This window comes from Castor canadensis, chromosome X (genome assembly GCF_047511655.1).
Source record: "Castor canadensis chromosome X, mCasCan1.hap1v2, whole genome shotgun sequence".
Classification (NCBI taxonomy): Eukaryota; Metazoa; Chordata; class Mammalia; order Rodentia; family Castoridae; genus Castor; species Castor canadensis.
Window position 1 is genome coordinate 112,467,499 of NC_133405.1, and position 26,555 is coordinate 112,494,053.

At 34.2% G+C, this 26,555-nt stretch overlaps 1 protein-coding gene across 2 annotated transcripts in view; it reads left to right on the forward strand.

The window, feature by feature from the left end:
* Positions 1–26,555, forward strand: part of Dmd (dystrophin) — a 2,168,746-nt gene that overhangs the window by 62,804 nt on the left and 2,079,387 nt on the right. The window contains exon 2 of one of the 2 annotated variants that reach the window (XM_074062730.1): positions 8,670–8,734. The exons of the other annotated variant lie outside the window; for it this stretch is intronic. Within the exon in view, the coding sequence (XP_073918831.1) occupies positions 8,716–8,734 (19 nt within the window). The 5' untranslated portion in view covers positions 8,670–8,715. The remainder of the gene's footprint in view (positions 1–8,669; positions 8,735–26,555) is intronic. 2 annotated transcript variants of the gene reach the window in all.

The following is a 26,555-nucleotide window of genomic DNA, read 5'->3' on the forward strand; positions in this document are numbered from 1 at the left end:
CTAAAGCCTATAATTCCACTCATAAAACACAATAAAGTATAACTGAACAATTGCAGAGATCCCATCAGACTCTTAATGATTGCATAAAATTGAGTCATTTATAAAGCTATTAAAATAAAGTCTACAACTGGCAAAAAAAATAACTACATTGGATCATTTCTGTATAATGTTTAATCATGAGCTCACCTGAATTGAAAATAAATTTATTGTGAACAATGACAATAGTGCTATGTAGTGAATATCTAAAATGTTTTCTCTAAAACACAACACTTTTTGTCTGTGCTTAACAGTTATTTCTTCTTACCTCCTTTTTACTCAATGTAGTGTTTGTTCTCAAGTAAAAATGCTGAATTGACAAACTGCTTCCTAATGTCTTCATTCAACTCATGATCTGTTATGATTGGTCTCATGCTGAACCACCTCATTTTTCACCTATCACTTGATGAAAATATGTACCCAAGTCCTTCTTTTTCTTCTAAAACCTGCAAATATCATGATACATATTTTTGTTGCCTCTGATTATCTTCTATCAAGTTACCCTCCCTTCACCTTTCACTAAACCTGTGACTCCTACATGATGAAGTATTGAACACCTTATTCCATGAGACAATTTCATAGCTTGTCTTTTGTTCTTTAGTTTGTTTTTTGTAGATAGCATAATAGTATTGAATAACTTCAAGTATCCAAGCCCTTGCTGATTTCAATATTGCATTTTTAATTAACCCAAAGTTCCTTACTGGATGAAGAATCATCCGTCTTGTAAAGGTTATTTTTCTCTTTTCAACTTTTCTATTGGCAGAATTTCCAGCTATCTTTAGCTGAGGTTTGAGACAGAGATGAATGGTATATTTTTCTCAGAGGAGGAAAGGCTGCTTCTAATGAAGAAAACCATTTCCTATAAAATAGTAAGAGGAAGCTTAGGGTGTTTTAAGAAAGAAAAAACTAGAAGATCATCTTAGATCCTTTTGCCAGCATAAATGATTTTTCTATGTACCTCAGTAAAATATAAACACTCTATATACAGTGAAGCTTTGATCTTCCTCAAGAATGGATAGCCACATCACTATTAAATAAATAATGCCAAAGGTCTTCTCATCTAGAAAAAAAGTAACTAATGATTAAGCTTCTTATAAAGCACTAATATTAACTAATAAAAATACCTGTGAATGTCATGTATATTTATTTCCCGTTAACTTAAAGCTGTGTTGCTAATTAAGCTTATACTAAGTTCAGGAGTTTTACTTGAGGATCCTAATAATATGATATTTTAGGAACTGACATCTTAAGCCTTCTATCATATTCTGCAGGTATGATATAAAAATCAAAAGGCTTATTCTGTACATTTCATCAGTCCTATTTCAGAATTTTCAGCTAATTTTGTATCATGAATATACATTTCTTAAGACAGAATCTTAGAATGAGATAATAGAATTTAACATAGCTCTGTTGATGTTGTAAAATCACTTTTTAAATTAGCAATAACTTACTAGATCCTCTGTTGCTTAAGTTCTCTAGGATTTCAACTTAAATGCAAAATGAAGAAATTGGAAATATTAACATAATTTTTCAGCAGTTTTATATAAATAAATTCACAGGGGGCCTATAGGAAAATGTACATTGGTTCTATTTTCAACTGTAACAAAAAATAATTGTTCGGCAACTTTTAATACATGTTATAATGTGTTTTCCTATAATGGCATCTCAAGTTTGTGTCTATTCTTGGAAATCCTTCAGAATTCCCACCAAGAGCCCCAGGGTGAACTCAATTCCTATAGACCTGTTAAGTCAAGATCCAGACAAAAATTTGAAAAGCAGTAGGCATATTAAATACAGATTGGCACAGCTTACGACAGATTCTCTGAAATAAGCAGTAAATCCTTAGATTCACCTCAGATGCCTCCTAATTTTCACAGTTGATTGATATTTTCACTATCCTTGTTGTCACAAGAAGATGTGTTATCCTCACCAACCAACGGTTTTCTTCCTACTGTCTCCCTAAGGTTTTCCTTATTTCCTAATCGCTTTTCTTATCCTAGTCCTCTGTGGCCACAGTCTTCTATGTCCCATAATTTAATCATGAATGTTAGTGGGATGCATAAAGAAAAAAAAACTTTCCAAAGTTATCATAATTACTTTTCTGTGCTGGAATACCAAGCCCAGGACCTCTGGGTTTATAGTTCAACATTGGTCTCACAACCTATTATGATCATACAGAAATGTTTTCCTTTCATTGCAAATTTATTTGAAAATCAATTACTTAATTTGTGGCGTCTAATCAATCTATGGCATCTTTACCAAAATCTGCATAATCCAAACTTATAATGAACAGAGAAATTTGGTAGAAAATATGATGGAGATCTTTCAGTTTCTATTCTGATTCTACTAATTTTACTTTCACCTGAGGAATATTTTACTGTTTTCTGATTTAACCTTTTAACCCTGGAGTAAACTAGGACCTGCCTTTTTCCTTAATGTTAAGTATAATCTCAACTGTGGCCTGATCTCTTCAAATGCATTGTTACTGTAAGCAATAACCATAAGAAGGGGACTAAGGTAAAAATAAGAAAAATAGAGAGATGAACCAATTCGGGTTATAATACATATAAACATGGAAATGTCACAAGAAACTCCCTGTATAGCTATCTTAAACAAGCAAAAATGTCTTTTTTTTTTTTTTACAAAAATGGAGAATGGGAGGGCAGAACAGATCCTGACTGGGGGTTTGCTAACATTGGGAGGGGGAAGATGTGGGAAGAGGTTACGGGAGGGTTATATGTTGTAAATACTGTACATACAAGTATGTAAATGAAAAAATGATACCTGTAAAAACTTCTCCAGGAATGTGGGGAGGGGGTATAAAGGAGAATGATGGAGGGGTGAATTCAAATATGATGTATTTGATATTTTGTAAGAACTCTGGTAAATGCCACAGTGTACCCCCACCCAGCATAACAATGAAATATTTTGAAAAATAAAAAATAAAAGAGATATAAACAAGGAAATAGCAGTGAGCTAGATAGATTTTTTGCTGATGAACTATCACTTGTCCTACAGAGACAAACAGCCCATCCTTCCTATCTTGTTACATGCTGCCCTGCGATAACTGTCATTCTGATAGAGTCTTCAACTCTTAGTCTTTCAAAAGATACATGAAGTTTCATTTCCTGTCAAACTTTCATTTCCGGTATTTGGTTTCTTGGTTTTAGAAACATTCATTGGAAGGTATGACAATGCATTTCTACTCAAAGAGCTTGCATATTTGTCAATTTATCCTAGCAGAATAAGTTTCAAATTTTATTTATGAGCCAAGACTATAATATGACCATACTTCCTTCACTTACTTCCTAAGGATTACACATGAAAGAAATATTTAATAGGAAATTTATATTTATATTTATATGCAGTTTTCTTTTGAAATATTTCTGTAATTTGTTCAACAAAGGAAAATAGGTTATATAAAATAATTCTTTTGCATAGTACTTGGGTTTGAACTCAGGGCCTCATGCTAGCTAGGCAGGTGTTCTACCACTTGAATTAAACCTCCAGACCTTTTTTTTAGTTGTTTTAGGGGATTGGGTCTCACTTTTATGTGCAAACTGACCTGGACCATGATTCTCCTATTTAAACTTCCCACATAGCTGGTGTGACAGGTGCTTACCACCATATCTAGTTTTAAATAATTTCTAATTGCAAGTTGAACAACCCTCAACTGAAATACTTAAAACAAGGAATGTTTCAGATTTCACTTTTTTTCAAATTTTGGAATATTTGCATATACATAATAGAATATTTTGGGGATGAGCAACAAACTAACACAATACTTATTTGTAACATGTGAACCTTATACACAGAGTCTGAAGGAAATTACATGCAGTATTTTTAGAATACCTGTATTTTGACTGTGACCTTTCTCATGAAGTTAAGTATGGAATTTTCAATTTGTGGTATCCTCTTGGTGCTCAAAAAATTTAGGATTTTAGACCATTCCAGATTTGAATTTAGGGATGCTAAACTTATTTAAATACTTTGTAAGTTAGTTCACTTTTTATCTTACCCCTGTTTCCCAGAAGTACATAGTGATATCATTCTTATTGCTTTAGTTCATAAATTAAATTTCACTTCAGTAAACAAATTCTTGTAAGATTATATTACTATTTTTATTATTTTTAGAGAGTGTGATGACATTCTATCACTTGGTTTCATATTCATCTTTTTATAGATATTTGAATAGTAATATGTAATAATATGATGATGAATAGTGCCCTTAAGTTCAACCATTTCCTTAAAGGACTAAAGAAAAATATAGGAATTAAAATCAAATTGAAGCCAAAAGAAAATATTAAGTTCATAGAAAGTCAGGTTGCATTGCTCAAAGTCAATTCCCTCAAAACCTCAAAATATAAAATAACAAAAAAAAATCCACAGTTGTAACTCTGGTGAGGTCAATTGTGAATGTGAAATAATTCATACTGATAAAGCACTTGTAACTGAAAGACAGATATCTGATGTATAATTGGGATTATGCACACATTAAGAGAAAAAGACAGATCACAGTTTACTCTAGGGTTAGGGGGTTGAATCATCAAACTGAAAAATATCCCTAAGGCCAAGGCAAAATTAATAGAATCAGAATAGAAACTAAGGAGTCTCCTCTGCTTTTTCCACAGAATTTATGCTTCATCAACATACTAATTTCATAGAATATGCATGAGGAATGAATGAAAATTTTTCAATTGGATATGGTAAACATATGGATTAGTTCTCTTAAGGATAGGTAATGTCCATTTATTATTTTAAGTTAAAGAAGAGAGCTGCTGGAGTGGCTGAAGCGATAGAGTGCATGCCTAGCAACCATGAGGCCCTGAGTTCAAATCCCAGTACTGCCAAGAAACTATAATTTAAGGAGATGTATTATTATATGTGATATCATTTTGATCTTTGTGAAATAAGACTGAAAACGATATAACATCTTTCCTTATTCTTCAAATAGTTGTACTAACATATGCCTTTATGAGAATATGCATCCCCTATTTTTTGCAGGCTGTTAACTAGATATTGGCACTCTTAAGCATTTCACAATTTGATAAGTGAAAATGTTTGTAATTTACTTTTCTATGATTAATGTATTCTGTATATTTATTAGCCCTTCTTTATATTTTTTCTTCTATGAATTCTCTGTTAATGTCCTTTACCAAACTTTCAGTTGAATTGTGGGCCTGTTTCTTATTTTCAGCTTTTTTTCTTTTAGACTATTGAGAAATTTCCCTCTCATCTGCTCAATAAAATTGGAAATCATGCTAGTTTTTTTGTGAATAGTGATTTTAATACATAAATAATTGTTATACCATAAGTTGAAAATGTATACTTTTCCTTACTCATCTGTAGTGTCACATATCAAGATACATTCATTCATTGGTGTTCATTCCTGTTTTACTTTGTTCGCAAATTCCTATTCCAAGTCAATTACACAATTATCTCAATTACTATAGATTTAAAATTAACCTTGACACATAAGGAAAACACCCAAACTTGTTCTTCTTCAAAACTTTCTTAGATAAGCCTAGTCCTGCTATAAAATTATCAGCTAGTATTTTTATATCTTGCCTTTCCACAACTTCATGCATTTTATTTAGGAATTCATAGTTGTAAAATTTTTACCAATGATCATATAAATGTTTCCATATTTTTAAATTATTTACCTCCCTGTGTTGCATTCTAGATGTGTTATTTACTAGTATCTTCTAATTCACTAATTTCATCCTCTCATTCAAACTGTTTTTTAAAGAATTAATTCATTTAATACATTTGTCATTTCCGATATTTATGGGTTTTTTCTTCTCAATGCCAATTCTTGCAACCTGTTTTTATTCTTTATGTCCTTTTATTTTAAATTGTATTTTACCTTTAAATATTATTGTTAAGAATTCTAAAGGTAGCCAGGGACTGGCATCTCATGCCTGTAATCCTAGCTCCTCAGGAGCGAGAGATCAGGAGGGTTGTAATTCTAAGCTAGCCCAGTCTATTAGTTCATGGAGGCTCTATCTCAAAAATACCCAACATATAAAAAAGGGAACTGGCATAATGACTCAAGTGGTAGAGTACCTGCCTAGCAAGTGTGAAGCCGTGAGTTCATACCTCATACTGCTAAAAAACTTGAAAAGTAATTATTGAAAATGCATTTTAGATATTTTTATGAGACTAATTTCACCCAATTTTGGTGGTTGTCTGCCTTTTAGGCCTGTATTTATTAACAAGAGTCTGACTCATTTGGATTGAAAGGGTTTGCTTTAATTGTCATTATTTTCATTATTTCTTTTCCTCACTTTATTCCTGCTCCGTGGAATAGCAATCTAGATGTGAATTGAATTCACTTTCTTTTGGTGGGTTTTAGTATCTTTGCATGTGTGTGGGGGGGGGGGGATTGTGTACACATGTGTGCACATACTTTATATATGTCTTGTTTAATAGTTCTCTAGAAATAATCTTAGCCCGCAGGTCAGCAAATTTTTAAAGAAATTTCTCCTTTTAAGAATAATTACTGGTTATAGTTGTGTGGCTTCATATCTGGGTCCTCTATTCTGTTCCACTGGTCTTCATGTCTGTTTTGGTGCCAGTACCATGCTGTTTTTATCATTATTGCTTTGTAATATACTTTGAAGTCAGATATCGTGATACCTCCAGCATTGTTCTTTTGACTGAGTATTGCCTTGGCTAGTCGTGACCTCTTGTGTTTCCATATAAATTTCACAGTAGATTTTTCAATCTCTTTAATGAATGTCATTGGAATTTTGATGGGAATTGCATTAAACATGTAGATTACCTTTGGGAGTATCAACATTTTTACTATGTTGATTCTACCAATACATGAGCATGGGAGATCTCTCCACTTTCTATAGTCTTCCTCAATCTCTTTCTTCAGAAGTTTATAGTTTTCCTTGTAGAGGTCATTCACATCTTTTGTTAGGTTTACACCTAGGTATTTGATTTTTTTTGAGGCTATTGTAAGTGGAATTGTTTTCATACATTCTTTTTCAGTTTAGGAGCTAAAAATATACAATGGAGAAATAGCAGCCTCTTCAACAAAAACTGCTGGGAAAACTGGTTAGCAGTCTGCAAAAAACTGAAACTAGATCCATGTATATCACCCTATACCAATATTAACTGAAAATGGATCAAGGATCTTAATATCAGACCACAAACTCTAAAGTTGATACAGGAAAGAGTAGGAAATACTGTGGAGTTAGTAAGTATAGGCAAGAACTTTCTCAACGAAATCCCAGCAGCACAGCAACTAAGAGATAGCATAGAAAAATGGGACCTCATAAAACTAAAAAGCTTCTGTTCATCAAAAGATGTGGTCTCTAAACTGAAGAGAACACCCACAGAGTGGGAGAAAATATTTGCCAGCTACACATCAGACAAAGGACTGATAACCAGAATATATAGGGAACTTAAAAAACTAAATTCTCCCAAAACTAATGAACCAATAAAGAAAGGGCAAGTGAGCTAAACAGAACTTTCTCAAAAGAAGAAATTCAGATGGCCAAAAAACACATGAAAAAATGCTCACCATCTCTAGCAATAAAGGAAATGCAAATTAAAACCACACTAAGATTCCACCTCACCCCTGTTAGAATAGCCATCATTAGCAACACCACGAACCACAGGTGTTGGCGAGGATGTGGGGAAAAAGGAACCCTCATACACTGTTGGTGGGAATGTAAACTAGTACAACCACTCTGGAAAAAAATTTGGAGGCTACTTAAAAAGCTAGACATTGATCTACCATTTGATCCAGCAATACCACTCTTGGGGATATACCCAAAAGACTGTGACACAGGTTACTCCAGAGGCACCTGCACACCCATGTTTATTGCGGCACTATTCACAATAGCCAAGTTATGGAAACAGCCAAGATGCCCCACCACTGACAAATGGATTAAGAAAATGTGATATCTATACACAATGGAATTTTATGTAGCCATGAAGAAGAATGAAATGTTATCATTCGCTGGTAAATGGATGGAATTGGAGAACATCATTCTGAGTGAGGTTAGCCTGGCCCAAAAGACCAAAAATCATATGTTCTCCTCATATGTGGACATTAGATCAAGGGCAAACACAACAAGGGGATTGGACGTTGAGCACATGATAAAAGCTTTAGCACACAAGGGAGGGGTGAGGTAGGTAAGACACCTAAAAAATTGGCTAGCATTTGTTGCCCTTAACGCAAAGAAACTAAAGCAGATACCTTAAAAGCAACTAAGGCCAATAGGAGAAGGGGACCAGGAACTAGAGAAAAGGTTAGATCAAAAAGAATTAACCTAGAAGGCAATACACACGTACAGGAAATTAATGTGAGTCAACTCCCTGTATAGCTATCCTTATCGCAACCAGGAACACTTGTTCCTTCCTATTATTGCCTATACTCTCTCTTCGACAAAATTAGAGATAAGGGCAAAATAGTTTCTGTTGGGTATTGAGGAGGTGGCAGGGAGAGGGAGGGGGCGGAGTATGTGGTAAGGGAGGGGGTGGGGGCAGGGGGGAGAAATGACCCAAGATATGACTAATAAAATAATTTAAAAAAAGAATAATTGCTGGATGAACCTGTGGTTTTGAGTAGTGATCATAACTCTGTTTGTTCCCTTACATGTGAACTCTTAATGAAGGAGCCTACTGTCAGTCTGGGGACCAGAACCTATTACACTACAGCTCATGTTTCTCACACATGGAGGTACCAAGCTTGTGTCTAAGCTCTGCTGTGTCACTGTGTTTTTTCTCTTTATGTTTTCTCTATTATTTCTTTGTATTTTACACAGGTAACATATATCAAGATATGAAATCTTCATGCCATTTTAACATTTTATCAACATCAAAAAGTCAACTGAAAACTACATTCAGATATATTTTGCTAATATTTTAATAGAAGACCAACTGAAATCATTAGGTTTGGTGCAAAAATACATACAAATTACTGTGATGCACTAAAATTAACATAAAAACTAAACCTAGCAATTTCTCCCATTAATGCTGAATTTTAATTGCTTTTATGTAATGATACATAAAAGATACAGTCTACGCTCTCTGTATATGTGTAGATTGTTACTGTAATTTTCTATTGTACTGGAAACTAGCATACAACTATTGATTGAATTAATGACCATTTAGGAGGCATGCAGGCATAGATACAGCTTTTGTACTGTAGAGTTGTAACCTACAAAATAGACAGTCAATAAGTATTTGCTAACCAAATGAGGTTATAAAGTGAAGAGCACAAAAAAACAGAATGGATTTTCTAGGAATTTTTAAGAGTAAAACTAATTACATTTCATTTTCAATACACTTTCACACTAAACTGATATAAAAATATTTCTTCTCACTGAGTCATTTGATGAATTTCCTAAAAATATTGATCTAGTATAAAGTATGGATGTAATCATGTACATTTTCAAACAGTAATGACTATCTCTTAAAAAGCCATCTACCCAATTCACAAATTATTGCCTTTCTATAATATTTCCCCTGCTTTTTATCACTGATTATATTTTGAAAAGACATAACATTAAGAGTTTCAGTAACACAGTGATCTTATTTATGTTACCAAAATGTAAGCATATGTAAGAATATGAAAGTGCACACCTGTTCAGTCTTTGGGCTTTAAGAGTGTGTCAGTGTTTCTTGATAAAGTAAGTTTCCTTTGGGAAAACAACATAACTGTTGCTTAGAGCCATTTACCTGCTACAGCCTTATTAGAATGACCAAAATCCAAAACAGTAATCACGCCAAATGCTAGCAAGGATAAGGAGCAATATCCACTGCAGGTAGGAATGCAAAATGTTATACCCAACTTTCAAAGACAGCTTGGCTACTTCTTAACAAAATTCAGTATATGATAACCATAAGAGCCAGCAGTTACATTCCTTGGTATTTATTTATTCAGCGAGTTGAATATTTAGACACACAAAAACCTCATACAAGTCTTAATTTGCCAAATTTACCAAAACTTGGAAACCACCAAGCTCTCTTCAGTATGCGATTGGATAAATAAGCTACAACGTTCATATAATGGAATGTTGTTCAGCACTAAATAAGATGAACTAGAAAGTCATAGAAAAAACAAAAAGGAATCTTAAATGTATATTAATAAGTGAAAGAAGCTAATCCAAAAAGACTACATACATACTGCTAGATTCCAACTACATGACATGCTGGAAAAGGCAACTATATGGAGACCATATTAGTAGTTTCAGTGGTTGACAGGTGTCAAGGGAAAGACGGATAAACAGGCAAACACACACATGATTCTTAGGGTAGTAAAATTACTCCATGTGATACTATAATGTTAGAGACATGTCATTGTATTTTTTTCCAAATTCATAGTACATATAATACCAAGAAGAACCCTAATGTAATCTGTGGACTATGTGTAATAAAAGTATATCAGTAGAGAGTCACTGATTATAATAAATATAACACCATGGTATGGCATTTTGAAAGTGGGGGAAAATATGAGGTAAGGGATTATATGAGAAATTTTTGTACTCTCCACTCAATTTTTCTATGAGCCTAACAACTAAAGCCAATTTAAATATATATTTATTTAGAACAAAATATGCCTATAAGCACAATTTTTGAAACATGCTTCATATGGTACCAAAGTATCACGACTATACAATAATTCCTTTGGGAAAGCTTATCTTCAAACATGTATATTTAAATAAATTCTGTCTGTAAAATAATAGATATTTTATTTTCCCCTTCTTCATATACTTAACATGATAATTAATTCATCCTGGTATTATTCTGACTGTTGTTTAAAGCTTCATACATGTTTGTTAATTTGTCACTAGTTCTTTATACATGTTGGCTATTTAATAAGCAGTGAAAAAGCCAAGAGAGTCCTGCCCCAGCAGACATCTTAATTGAATATGTACTACATAATAAAATTAAATTCAGAAGAAATCATAAATGGCAGATGATACTTCAGTTATGAGCATAGCTTCCATGCAAGTGACTGTGTAAAGTTGATAAAATGATGACAGCAAAGGACTTTCTAATATCATATAATATAATTATAGAAGGACATCTCAGGCTGAAGTGGAGAAAGGCATATCTAGGACCATCTGCTGTCATTTATTTGCTGGTCAATTCATCATAAGTATTTTTGATAAATATTTTATCTTCTCACAATTGTAAGGAAATCTTTGAAATTACGTCTCAAAAACAATTTGGAATACAGTAATTATATTGAAAATGATTTTAAAATATAGTTTGTTTTTCATTTTCTGTTTGGTCAAAACTATTATTACTAGTGAATGTTTGTTGGTATAGTGGTAACTGTTGATTACTTGTGCAAGTATATCTCAGGTAATTGTGGGAAATCATTTTTAAGTATTTATAATATGATTCCAAATGGGAACACTTTGCTGTATCTGTGAAACAAATGACATTGTGTAAAACATCATAGCAGATCTTTTAAAGCAAGTTGACAGGATGACAGTACAGTTACTCATAATTCGTACTACCACAATGTAGAATGTAATGAGCCATAATGCTATTATTTTTCACTTTAGAAATTTAATGTTGTGTTTTGTACAGCTCTTAAAATATAATGCATAAAACATTGTGTTGAAACAATAGTGAGTTGTACATGCATAATGTCATTAGGAGTCAACAGTCTAATAACCACAGGCAACAATGGAAATATTTGGTCAGACTCTTTTGGAAACTTGTAAGAGAACGAAATGCTGGCATGAAGGATCTCATGTTTAAAAGGAATTCTGGCTGAATCTGTAGATAAAATAGTTTGATCATTTGTACTTCTAGTTATCTCTATAAATGCAATTGGTGTGAGTAGGGTATTTGAGGGCATTTTATCTTCAGTGATATGGTGACTCTGTTTAATTTATCCTTGGTGCCCTCCAGGAAAATAAAACTCATTCCTCTGATGGTAAATTGATCCCTGACTAAATGTGAAGGAAGGCATGAGATTTTGAAGAGTGAAGACTGTGCAAAATAGGGTACTGAATTAACCATCTTAGAGGAGAAGATGGATTTTCTTCTAATATGCTATGACATAATTTTGTCATTACGACTACTGACAGATAGTGATGTATCTTCCTTCCAAATGTTAATTTAAAAATCAGTATAAAAATCGAATAAGAAGGATGCTACATTGCATATTAAATAGTATATGTGTAGCAGTGGATAAGTAAGGCTAAATCTCTTAGAATGAACCACCATTGAAAGAACAATTCTGTCAAGTAATGCAATTTACTCTCCTTTTTAATATACAGAGCAATTCTGTTGGATCACTTCACATGGTGAGCTTATTAGGAAAATCACGTTGGTTTCAGCAAAGAACTAATCTGATCTTTCTAAACGAAAATATCATGATGCTAAAAATAATTGGTGGAAGGACCATCTCAATACACAGAATGGCTTTTGGAAACAACTACCATATTAAGAAAAAATTATGCTCCAAATACAGAAGGTTTTGTTTCTTTTTTTAATTAAAGGGAATGAAAATGGTATTTACATTAAAACCAAATAGCACCTTCCTTCGCTGACTATTTCTCAGAAATGGATATCTTTTTCCATCTCATTCTCTAGAAACTCCTTCATCACACAGAAAGAAATCTGTCCAGGTATACCTGATATCTTTTTGAAAAATAGGAAAATTAATTGTAAATTATTTAAAACCCTGAATTATACACATATTATAAAAGGCTGACAAAAGATTATTCAAGTTATGTTATTCTATTCCTTTTCTATAAAAGTTCTAAGGCCATCTAGATGTAAAAATTAAACAGTGAACTTGCCATTTATTTGTTGGAAAAATCTAGAATAAATTTTTTATTCATTTATTATATGTGCATACATTGTTTGGACCATTTCTCCCCCCTGTCTTCCAACCCCCCTTGCTTCCAGGCAGAACCTGTTCTGCCCTTTTCTCCAATTTTGTTGAAGAGAAGACATAAGCAATAATAAGAAAGACAAAGCATTTTTGCTAGATACAGAGAGATTCCTATCATTACTTCCATGCACAAGTGTGTTACAACCCAAATTGATTCATCTCTACCTGACCTTTTCACTAGTTCCTGATCACCTTCCCATATTGACCTCTATTGCTTTAAGGTTTCTGTATTAGCTCCTCTGCAGTAGGGACATCAAAATTTTGAAAATAAATTTTTAATTTATTTTTTCAAATGTATTTCTCAAACCGCATGTTAATGCAGATGAACTATAAAATTTAAATATGATTTTTCTTTTGAGACATAGCAGATGTACATTCATGGTTGAAATTCAGTTTCTATTTAAATAAGGATTAGTGAGTAGTTTATGGTTAATTTAAAATATAAATTTTAAACCTCTTATTATCCTAGAATAGAATGAAAAGATTTTGAAGGATTTTTTATTAATTAAATACACTAGAAACCATAATTTTCCAGGAAAAATTTAGAGAAATATAACCATGCTTGAGGTTTTAGTGTTACCATGAAACTAAGGCATAATTTTAAAATTCAGGTATTATCCAATATTATACCATATTCACTCAATGGTTTGTCTTTCAATAGTACTTAATATATTGTTAACATTTTAAACTATTCCAATATTTTCTGGCATGACATTTGTGGCCATGTCTGCAAGATGTAGTTGTGGATTGTGTATGCATAAGGGAAATCGACAATTCAGGAAGCATGGTAATATTTTAATCTAGCATATAACTGTATGGAAAGAAATTTCTTTGTGAATATAATTATTATAAACTATAACTGAGCTTGTGAGACTATCAAGAAACTGAATTGTCTACATACCTAAACTGTGATTCAAACACATGATTAAAGTGTCAATAGTAAAAGTAAAATTAACAACTTAAGTTGTGAGGTTTTTCTTCCCTGGTACCTATAATCATTAAGAAATCAGTCTCTAGCTAGTATTTATTTTACATGGGAAGACATAGGATGATATTAAACTTCATATATGATCTTAAAGAAGGAATAATGTAGAATTGGAAAAAATAATGAATCAGGACCTATCCAAGAATATGAGAGATTCAAGTGTTTTGAGTTAGAAATATCAGACATAGATTGAAATAGGGTAGAGACTATGAGAGTTTTACAATGCCATCCAGACTTTACAGAGATCTCTGCCACTAGGAACTTTGCATCATTGCCTTAAGGAACATGAATATTTTTGACTTATTTGGTACAGTACAAGTTTTGTTAGAACTCAGATAATTAAAAAAATCATTACTACAGAATCTGATTTTCTAAACATTTTTCTTATTCTTTTTTTCATTATAGTGATGATAATTTTGTTTAAATTAAGAATTCTTTTGAAGCTATTCTCAGATTGGAGGGAAGGAGATAAAGGAGAATGATGGCAGGGTGAATTTCACTGTGTTATATTGGAAGCAGTTCGTAAATGTCATTGTGTACCCCCAGTATAACAATATTATAATAAAAGCTTTTTAAGAGAATTCTTTAGGATAGTCCATAAAAATGAGAATTTTAGATTTGAAATTCTTTGGAGCGATTATCAAGTCTAGTTACAGATGAGAAAACATGGGAACCAGAGAGGATATTTGTCTTGCCTAAGTCTTTCAAGTTATTGGTGCAACAAAAACAGATATATATCCTGTTTCCTTAATCACCCCATCACTGTTTTTATCCTTTTCATTTTAAGATAATCAGGTGATGTTTATTATATAGGCAAAAAAATTTTTTCATTTATTCAATGTGTATACAATGTTTAGGTCATTACCCCCCCTACCCCCCATCCCCTCCCTCTCCTCCCCACCCTCTCATCCCCTCCCTCTTCCCCCTACTCCCTGTCCCCTCCTTCTCCCCCCTCTTCCTCTCCCCACCACCCCCTCACTTCCAGGCAGAAACTGTTCTGCCCTTATCTTTAATTTTGTTGAACAGAGAGTATAAACAACAATAAGAAAGACAAAGCGTTTTTGCTATTTGAGATAAGGATAGCTATACAGGGAGATTCCTACCATTGCTTCCATGTATAAATGTGTTACATTCTAAGTTGATTCTTCTTGAACTGACCTTTTCTCTAGTTCCTGGTACCCTTCTCCTATTGACCTCTGTCGCTTTAAAGTTTCTTCATTAGTTCCTCTGAATTGAGGGCATCAAATACTATCATAGTTTTTGGGTTTCTTACCTATCCCCATACCTCCCATGTGTACTCTTGCCTTATCATATGACCAAAGTCCAGTCACATTGCTGTATTTGCCCTAGATCTCAAGTCCACATATGAGGGAAAACATATGATTTTTGGTCTTCTGAGCCTAACTAACCTCGCTCAGAATGATGTTCTCCAGTTCCATCCATTTACTGGCGAATGATAAGAATTCATTCTTCTTCATGGCTGAGTAGAATTCCATTGTGTATAAATACCACATTTTCTTAATCCATTCATCAGTAGTGGGGCATCTTGGTTGTTTCCATAACTTGACTATTGTGAATAGCTCTGCAATAAACATGGGTGTGCAGGTGCCTCTGGAGTAACCTGTTTCACATTTCTTTGGGTATATCCCCAGGAGTAGGATTGCTGGATCATATGGCAGATCTAGGCTTAGATTAAGAAGCCTCCAAATTTTTTTCCAGAGTGGTTGCACTAGCTTGCATTCCCACCAGCAGTGGATTAGGGTTCCTTTTTCTGCACATCCTCGCCAACACCTGTTGTTAGTGGTGTTTTTAATGATAGCTATTCTAATAGGGGTGAGGTGGAATCTTAGTGTGGTTTTGATTTGCATTTCCTTTATGGCTAGAGATGGTGAGCATTTTTTCATGTGTTTTTTGGCCATTTGAATTTCTTCTTTTGAGAAAATTCTGTTTAGTTCACTTGCCCATTTCTTTATTGGTTCATTGATTTTGGGAGAGTTTAGTTTCTTAAGTTCCTTGTATATTCTGGTTATCAGCCCTTTGTCTGATGTATAGCTGGCAAATATTTTCTCCCACTCTGTGGGTGGTTTCTTCAGTTTAGAGGCCATTTCTTTTGTTGTGCGGAAGCTTTTTAATTGCAAAAAAATTTTTGCTGGTACTTGCATTTGAACTCAGGGCCTACACCTTTAGCCACTCCACCAGTCCTTTCTTGTGATTGGTCTTTTTGAGATAGGGCCTCCCAAACTATTTGCCCAGACTGGCTTTGAACCATGATCAAAGAATAGTAATAATTTATCTCTTAAAATATAAATTTGCCTATGTAGTATAAAGTATCATTTTCCATATATTTATCATTCTTTTGAAAATGTATGGAGCACATGTAGTCAATCCTTGGATATATTTCAAGGATGATACTAAGTATTTCATTTCAAAAAGTAAAAAATATTTCCCTAAAGCAAAACGTGTTATATATTCAATAGGTAAACACTGAATGAAGAAGACTGAGGGCATGGCTCAAGTGCTTAAGTGCTTGTCCAGCATGCTCCAAGCCCTGAGTTCAATCTCCAGTACCACTAAAAACAAATATAGATAGATATATATAAATTCTAAATTCTGAAAATATAAATAGCAAAATATGTAAGAAAATTCAGGTATATCTTAACATATATTGCAGATTCTTTAATATAGAAGAAGCAGATTTTATATATTACTACCATGCTTCAAATTTTGATACAGAATAACTTTCTTGACATTTTTTCTGTCATGCATGTTAAAGATAAGATTTTTTAACTTGTTAATACCTGTTTTCTTGTAGGACTTCTTATTATAGAAGTTTAATTCAATGCGATGTGCATTGCATTTAAGCTAACTTTAGTTGGGCAAACTTTCAGAGAAAATTTCAAATGTGGAATAATTTATTTATCATTCAACATTAATGGGGTGGTTAAGGCTTTATTTAAGCATTGTGTGAAGTTTTAAGATTGGGCTAATTTGAGAAAGGATCCAAGATGGCGACTGGAACTCAGCCACAAACATCCTGAACTCCATGAACCAGGGACGTTGCTGAGACACTGGAGACACACTTGGCTGAGGTGAAGCACAAGGGAGAGCTGAAACATCAGCACTCTGAACCCCTAGCTCATGGAAGGCTTCTCCACACAATGCTATATTAAAAGAATAGCTGACACTGCACGCCAAGCTCTGCCTCATAGGCTAATGGAGCCACTGCTGTACAGGCCATGAGATCTCTGATCCTTGGGCCTGCTCCTCACCTCTGCCAGGGCTGCACACCCCCTAACTCACACCCCTCATACCATCACAATGTCCTCTGGACAGAGCCCCGAAGGCCTGACAAGCCAACAATGCACACACATTCACAATCTCCACTAGGCTGCACCCCTCAGGCCTACACAGGCATGCATGATCTCTGTTCTGCTGGGCCACACCCCTAAGGCCTGCCAAGCCAGCGATGGACAGACATTCACAATCTCTGACGGGCTGCTCCCCTCAGGCGTGCACAGGGCTGCTCAATCTCCACCAGGCTGTGCCCCTCACACCTGCACAGACCTGCAGGGTCTCTGCCGGGGCCATACCCCTAAAGCCTACCAAGCCAGAAATCCACAGACACCCACGATCTCCACTCTGCTAGGCCTGCAACCTTACGACACATGAGGCCCACACTACAAAGGCCCACTAGTTGGCCTCAATGAAAGGCCTCCGCCTGTAGGCCCATCGGACCCCACTGCCTAAGAGACACACACAGACAGGTCCGGGTGCTAAAGGAGTAACATCAGAACAGCTAAGACTAAAATTCTACTGTTTCAGAACTGGTGATTTTTTTTTCTTTTTTTTCCCTTCTTTAAGGGTTTCCTGTTTGATCAACTGCCTTCTCTCATTTTTTTTTCCTCTCTTATCTCTTCCTTTTATCTTTCTGCCTCTTTCTCTTTTTTATCCTTCTTTCTTGGTTTTATTAGTACTAATATTATAACCCAGCTAATACTAAATTACACATAGTCCAGGGATAGAAATAGTACCTAGTGGAAATATGGGAAGAAGAAAAAGGGATGGAAAGCATTCTCCCCCGCAAAATAAAGTAGTACAGGATTTAGAGTGTAATGAAGAAAACAGACACCCAGATCCAGACTCCAACAAAACAAAGATAAACTATACCAAGAAACCCAACGAAGAACACAAGAACACTCTGAAAGAAGAAATCCTACAAGTAATTAATGAGAATTTAAAAAACCACCTGACCATCTCAATAGATGCAGAAAAAGCCTTTGACAAGATCCAACATCACTTCATGATAAAAGTTCTAAGAAAACTAGGAATAGAAGGAATGTACCTCAACATTGTAAAGGCTATATATGACAAACCTACAGTCAACATCACACTTACCAGTGAAAAACTGAAACCATTCCCCCTAAAATCAGGAATGAGACAAGGGTGCCCACTATCCCCACTCCTATTCAACATAGTACTGGAATTCCTAGCCAGAGCAATCAAGCAAAAAGAAGAAATAAAAAGAATACAAATAGGTAAAGAAACTGTCAAAATATCCTTATTTGCAGATGATATGATCCTATACCTTAAAGACCCAGAAAACTCCACCCAAAAACTTTTAGACACCATAAACAGCTACAGTAAGGTGGCAGGATACAAAATCAACCTACAAAAATCATTAGCTTTTCTATACATCAACAACAAACAAACTGAGAAAGAATATATGGAAACAATTCCATTCACAATAGCCTCAAAAAAAATACCTAGAAGTAAATTTAACAAAGAATGTGAATGACCTCTACAAGGAGAATTACAAACTCCTGAAGAAAGAGATCTAGGAAGACTACAGAAGACGGAACGATCCCCCTTGCTCATGGACTGGTAAAATCAACATAGTAAAAATGCCTATACTAACAAAAGCAATCTACATGTTTAATGCACTTCCCATCAAGATCTCAATGACTTTCATCACAGAGATTGAAAAATCTACCCCAAAGTTCATTTGGCAACACAGGAGACTGCGAATAGCCAAGGCAATACTCAGCAAAAAGAGCAATGCTGGAGGTATCACAATACCTTACTTCAAACTATATTACAAAGCAATAGCAATAAAAACAGCATGGTACTGGAACAAAAACAGACATGAAGATCTGTGGAACAGAACAGAGAACCCAGATATGAATCCACACAACTATACCCACCTCATTTTTGACAAAGATGCCAAAAATATATGATGGAGAAAAGACAGCCTCTTCAACAAATGTTCCTGGGAAAAGTGGTTACCTGTTCTGCAAGAAACTGAAACTAGATCCATGTCTATCATCCTGTACTAGTATCAACTCAAAATGGATCAAGGACCTAAATATCAGATCTGAAGTTACTACAGGAAGGAGCAGGAAACACTCTGGATCTAATAGGTATAGGTAAAGACTTCCTCAATAGAACCGCAGCAGCCCAGCAACTAAGAGAAAGGATGAATAAATGGGACTTCATAAAATTAAAAAGCTTCTGCACAATAAAAGAAATGGCCTCTAAGCTGAAGAGACCATCCACAGAGTAGGAGAAAGTATTTGCCAGCTACACATCAGACAAAGGACTGATAACCAGAATATACAGGGAACTCAAAAAAGTAAACTCCCCGAAAATCAATGAACCAATTAAGAAATGTGCAACTAAACTAAACAGAACTGTTTCAAAAGAAGAAATTCAAATGGTCAAAAAACACATGAAAAAATGCTCACCATCTCTAGCCATGGAGGAAATGCAAATCAAAACCACACTAAGATTCCACCTCACCCCTGTTAGAATATCCATCATCAAAAACACCACCAACAAATGTGTTGGCAAGGATTTGGGGGAAAAGGAACCCTCGTGCACTGCTGGTAGGAATACAAACTGGTGCAACCACTCTGGAAAAAAATTTGGAGACTTTTTAAAAATCTAAACATAAGCCTTCCATATGATCCAGCTATCCCACTCCTGGAGATACACCCAAAGAATGCAACACAGGTTACTCCAGAGCACCTGCACAAACATGTTTATTGCAGCACTATTCACAATAGCCAAGTTATAGAATCAACCAAGATGCCCCACTACTGACTAATGGATTAAGAAAATGTCATACTTGTACATAATGGAATTTTACTCAGCCAAGAAAAAGAATGGTATCTTATCATTTACAGGTAAATGGATGGAACTGGAGAACATCATTCTGAGTGAGGTCAGCCAGGCTCAGAAGACCAAAAATCATATGTTCTCCCTCATATGCAGACTTTAGATGTAGGGCAAATGCAGCAATGTGGTTGGACTTGGATCACATGACAAGGGGACAGTACATATGGAAGATATAGGAATAGGTAGAAAACCCAAAAGATGAAAGTGTTTGATGTCCCCACTCCAGAGGAACTAATACAGAAACCTTAAAGTGACAGAGGTTAACATGAGAAGGGGATCAGGAACCAGTGTAAAGATCAGTTAGAGATCAATCAACATTGGCCGTAACACATGGGTTCACGAAAGCAATGTTTGGAATCTCTCTGTATAGCTGTCCTTAACTGAAGTATCCTTATTATGCTTGTTTCTTTTCTTCAACAAAAGTACTGATAAGGGCAGAACAGGACCTGCCTAGAACTGAGGGGGGTAGGGTGAGAGAGGGTGGAAGAAGGGGGGAGGGTTAAGAAATTACCAAAACAATGTATGCACATGTGAATAAATGAATTTAAAAAAAAGATTGGGCTAACTTCTCTCATTTCATTTAGTGTCTGAGGGATTGATTCTTATGTCTGAACTTTTTAAATAAATAGTTACTTTTAAACATTGATATAATTGTACTTTGCTTTCTTCTTCAGTGCTCTTAGTTGTAAATAACAGAATCCACTGGATACAAAAAAAGATATTGAGTATTTCAAAGCATCTCTGGGAGAGCAAAAAGCAATTGGTGGCTAAGAACCAATAGCAACAGTAGGAACATAACAGAGATAGGAAAGGAGCAATATTACTGAAACTAAAATGCCTCTGCCACCAGTACTGGTTTATTGGCCCTAATAATGCTCTGGACTGGATGACAGAATGTCCACCACAGCAACCCCAAGAGACCCAGATGTGTACTCTTTTTCCCAGAGATTATACTAAATACTCATTGCCTCAGGCTGTTCAGGGCTACATCCTATTATCTATTCAAGGCATTGCATCCATGAAACCAGTTTCCTGAGTACTCTGCCCTGCAAAAAGCAAGATTCAAACTGCAGCACCTAAAAAGTGCAATAGGAATATTTAAAAGATATAGGGTCAAAACAAATGGTGAGTTTCTACTACATTTAACACATATTGAATACTCATTCAAATATTTCTAATATAGTTTCCTGAAACATGACAATAACTTTTTTCTATAGAAAATTCATTATAGAGACTTTGGAATAAGAATATTTGCAATATTGCAGTGTCTATCTAGTTGCATAAACTATATTTACAATGTTTCTTTTTTTATTTTTACTAAAACGGTCCATTTTATTTGGTGTTTTGGTTTACCCAATCTCAAAAGAGACCACAGTCTTCATTATGCTGTTTATATATTATAAAATGTGCTATGTTTTGTGACATGCAAAACTTGGAATCACTCAAAAATCATCACAAAAAATTGGAAAATTACAAGATGCTGTGTGACCCTCAAAAAATTGCAATTTATAGATATTACCTCTGTGATACAAAGTAATTTCTGTACTCATTTAAACAAACTCTAGATCTTCCTGCAATTCTGGTAAAACTCATCACTGTTTTCATCATCCTTCTCTCTAGAATCATACCCATACTTGGACCTCATAATAAAATATTTATAACTTCAGAAGTAAGAAAAAGAAGAGAGAGAGTACTAGTATAAGACATTGCATGTCAGATCTGTTTCACCTTCTAAATTTTCATTTTTTCTGTTGATTAGTGAATAATAGAAGTGACAGTTTTAGTGAATGATTATTGCCAAATAAGATAAAAGCAACATGTGTACTTTTATTAATTTAACTTTTGAATAGTCAAAGTCTTACCATTCACAACCGCCAGTATTTTCCCTGGATAATATTTAATAAGAGAATGCTATTGTAATTCAAAAAGTTTCACATTCCCATGTCACATAGTACATTTTGAAAAAGTGATTTAGCTCATAAGAACATGTAGCTAAGTTGTTTACAAATACTTTTTGTAGGATTTGCTAATATGCTTTAATTGTGTAGCAAGTCATAAAATGAAGCTTCATTTCAAGTCTGTCAGGTCCCATTAAAGTACATTCAAATCTGATATATCCTTTCATTTTTTTCTCTACACTATTTGGTAAGCTCAGTTGTGTTTAGCCACTGTGTTCTATAAATAGGATGGATACCAATTTCTTTTTTTATTAAGTCTTTGAAGGATGTAAATTTTGAAATCTTGCCTACCCAGCTATAAAAACTACTAATCAAATCAAATGAATGTGTATCACAATTGAAAAATTCAAACCAAATGAAGATAAATTGTCATTTTAAATGGAATGACCAAACTTAAAAATTCAGAGTAGAAATAGCTACTCAACTCAAGGTCTTAAAAATACTTATATTCTTTATTATTATATACTTAGTATTTGACCAAATAAAATTGACTCCATATTTATTTACTTTTGAGAAAGTTGGCATTGTGTACTTATTTCAGATTTTATGATCATCATGTTGTCTTTCAGAACACTTGAAAATTATACCTGGAGCAGCAAAGTTTATATTTTCTAAATTTTTCACTCATTTATGAGACCCAGTTTAAGTAATAAAAATCAACTATCATACCAAGTGTTAACAGATATGTAAGTGAATTTTTTTCATTTTGTAATACAATGCATTCTTTTTAATTTTAAAAAATTTTATCATTAGTAGTACAAGGAAATTGCATTGTGCAAATTTCATGTATGCATACAGTGTACTTTGGATAAGTTTGCCACCTCCATTATATTCCCTTAGACCTCTTATCTACTCCTTTTTAAACAACATATGATGTGTTTCCTTACACTATCTTCATACATATAACATGTAATATACTTTGAACTTCTTCACCTCCTGGTAACCTCTCATTCCCCTCTTCCCTCCCTCTTTTATTCATGTCCCATTTTCATTATTATTATTGTCATTTTTGAACTAAATTCCACATTTGAGTGAAAATGTGATGCTTGGCTTTTTGAGCGTGGCTAATTTCACTCAAAATGATGACCTCCACTTCCATCCATTATATTTAAAAAGCAAGGATTTATAAAGTAATTTTTTTGTGGTCCTGGGGCTTGAACTCAGGGCCTTCACCTTAAGCCACTCCACCAGCCTTATTTTTTGTGAAAGGTTTTTTCAAGATAGGATCTCACAGAACTATTTGTCCAGGATGGCTTGCAATCATGATCCTCCTGATCTCTGCCTCCTGAGTAGCTAGGATTACAGGCGTGAGCCATCAGTGCCTGGCTATAAAGTAATTTGATTTTTATTCTGGAATCATTTTTCTAAGTAAACTTACCCATGAATCTGATTGAGACTAACAGACATTAGAAGATCATTGTAAAAATCTCTTCTCAAGTAATAAGAAACAAATTAAGGGATTTCCACACGTTTTATTTCCTTATGAAATATCGAGATTGGTTCTAAGTTTCTTTTCTGTCTCTTGCTACAACTGGAGAATAGTAGTTGCATATGTGTTTCTTAAAGTTGAACATGGATTTAGATTACCTTGAGCTCTTGTTAAATTACAGATTCTGATATAGAAACTTCTTCCAGTTGTGCCTGAGATTCAGAATCTTTAACAAACCTCCATATGAGGCTGTGCTGGTATTCAGTGAGTAGCAAGGATGCAGGTAAAAACATTTTCTTAGTAGTGATGGGAGCCCTCACTTAACTTTGAGAACATTTAATGATTTGGCTGTCTACTATCCAATTGTTAACTCAGCAGATCCTTTAAAAGTCATCTGGTAACCTTCATAAACATTATGATAGTAAAAAAGCATAGGGTTTTAAAGGGAACATAACAAGACTCAAAAATTGCAGTTCTAACTTTGGGCAGATTACTTAACTCATTAGATCAAAGTTTTCCTATCTGTTAATTTCAAATGATAATATTACATAGTCTATGATTTATTAAACCACAGAAGCATCCAAAATACTCTCAAACTACCAAGCAAACATAGAAATACCATATTTCTTCCATGTAGCTTATGGTTCACTCTTACTCACTCTCTCTCTCTCTCTCTCTCTCTCTCTCCCCACCTCTCATGTGCTTGTGTATACACACACTTTTTTGCTGATCTTCATCTTCAATGCCAGAGCATGCACGTGATCTAGAATGAAACAAAGAAATGGCAGTCATCAATATCGTAAAATGTATATTTTCAAGCAAGCACAAGCTTGGAAGTCAATTCAGTATCCTTTTAAGTACTGTATTTCATACATCTAGTTATGGCTTTTGGGAACATTTCTAATTTATACCCATTTGCAAGTGACATACCATACTGCTTTGCAAATGATATGCTCAAGAAGAAATGAATTTTTTCCTGCTGAAAATTTTGTCATGGGACAATTTTCATGTTATAGGAATGGAAATTCATTTGGAACTGGACTGCAGGTTAATTTTAAATCAATTCAAGAACTATGAATATTTCCGGTAACTATTATGTTTAGTTTAACAGAACCCTGTAGGCTAATTATAGACACCATGCTATGCTTTTGTGTGTGCATGTGTATATGTGAAGTTCATCTACTGAGTTAATCTTTATTAATGATTTTTAAGTAGAGAAATTAAGCAATTTTAACTGACAAAAGTATAAAATATATGAAGGTAAAGCAGTACATAGTTTAATTTTGTGCAAATTGTAACATATATCATAAGACTTTTAAAAATGAGAACAGTGTCACTGGGAATATAGCTCAGTGGCTGAGCATTTGCCTACCACAAACGAGACCCTAGGTGCAATCCCCAGCATTGCCCCCCAAAAGTGAGATGATCTTCTTTTCTCAAAGACCTACGCCCCCTTTAGATTACTAAAACATGCCATAATCCTAATGTCAATAGAGTATTAAGTGTATTTCTATATTTGGTGATTATTGCCCAATAATATAAAAATCCTATTCCAAAAATGTCTGTGTGACAAAAGAGAGAAAACCAATGTCACATTTTATAGTATTTGAAAATCTTATGTTCAACTGTTCAAAACAAACAAATCATTTCATAATATACAACTGGACCTCTTCTAGATACATATTCTGGGGCCCTCACACCTTCAAGTAACTGGCATAGATTAGATTAGAGGCTCAATAAATGCTTGTGGAATAATCAAATCTCTAATAATCCCTCAGCTTCTATTTCCCAATGTCAGAGAGGGAAATTGGCTGAATCCTAATACCCAGAAAAATAATTAGATCATCTAACAATTTCCAGAGCAAGGTGCTACTCATTACCTAAAGTTGCATATCACCATAGTTTGTTACTTTTTATTGTTTATTACTTCTTTATTGCTATAGACATTCCAGTTGATTGACAGACATGTTGGTTGCTTGCAGCTTGAGATTGTTACAAGTAAAACTGCTTTTAACAATAGTGTACACATTTTTTGTGTAGACATGTTTTCATTTCTCTGGAATAAGTGCCCAGAATTGAAATCTCTGAGATGCATATTTCATTTCTATGGTGTTTTTTGTTATTTTTAAGAAAGAGTCTCTGCAGTAGTAAGTGGTCCAGTATTCCATATTCTTGCCAGGATTGGCCATTAACACTATTTTAGCTATTCTGACAGGTATATATATTTATCTAAGTATAATTTTTAAATAAATTTCCATAAGAATTTATTCTAAATCTCATAAAACAGTAGGGGATACTTACATTTATCATAATTTTAATATTTTCATTTAACAATTTTTGATAAAACGTCTTCTTACACATAAAGTATTTGATTATATTTGGGGAATTTGCTTTCTTATTTTTTTTTAATTTTATTTTGTTTTCTTTCTCGGTAGGGGTACATTGTGGCATTTACAAAGGTTCATGCAATATATCAAGTATATCATATTTGAATTCACCCCTACACCATTCTCCTTTATCCACCCTCTTCTTCCCATTTGAGAAATAGTTTCAACAGGTATCATTTTTCCATTTGCATTCATGTGTACACAGTATTTGAACCATATTCACCTTCTTATACCCCTTCCCCACCTCCTCCCTCTCCCACTGGTATCAACTCCCCCACTGACCCCAGACAGGGCCTGTTCCTTCCTCCTGTTCTCCGATTTTGCAAAAGAAAGGAAAAAGAAGTGACATTTTTGCTTGTTTAAGATAGCTACACAGGGAGTTTCCCTGTGGTACTTCCATGTATATATGTATTATAACTTGATTTGGTTTATCTCCTCTATTTTTCTTCTTTCTACTTTAGTCCTTTTCTTATTGGTTGTTTTAACCTGTTTAAAATTTCTGCATTCATTCTTATATAGAGAGTGCATCAACCATATTCACCTTAACTTCCTTCTTTTACCCTCCTCTTCTACTGTGTGACCTCTCCTTAGTGTGTCCTGTTGATAATAATATTGCTAAATTTCTATTAGGTCTATATTATGCATATGAGAGAAAACATGGTATTTGGCTTTCTGAAGCTGGCTAACTTCAGAAGGTGATGTTCTA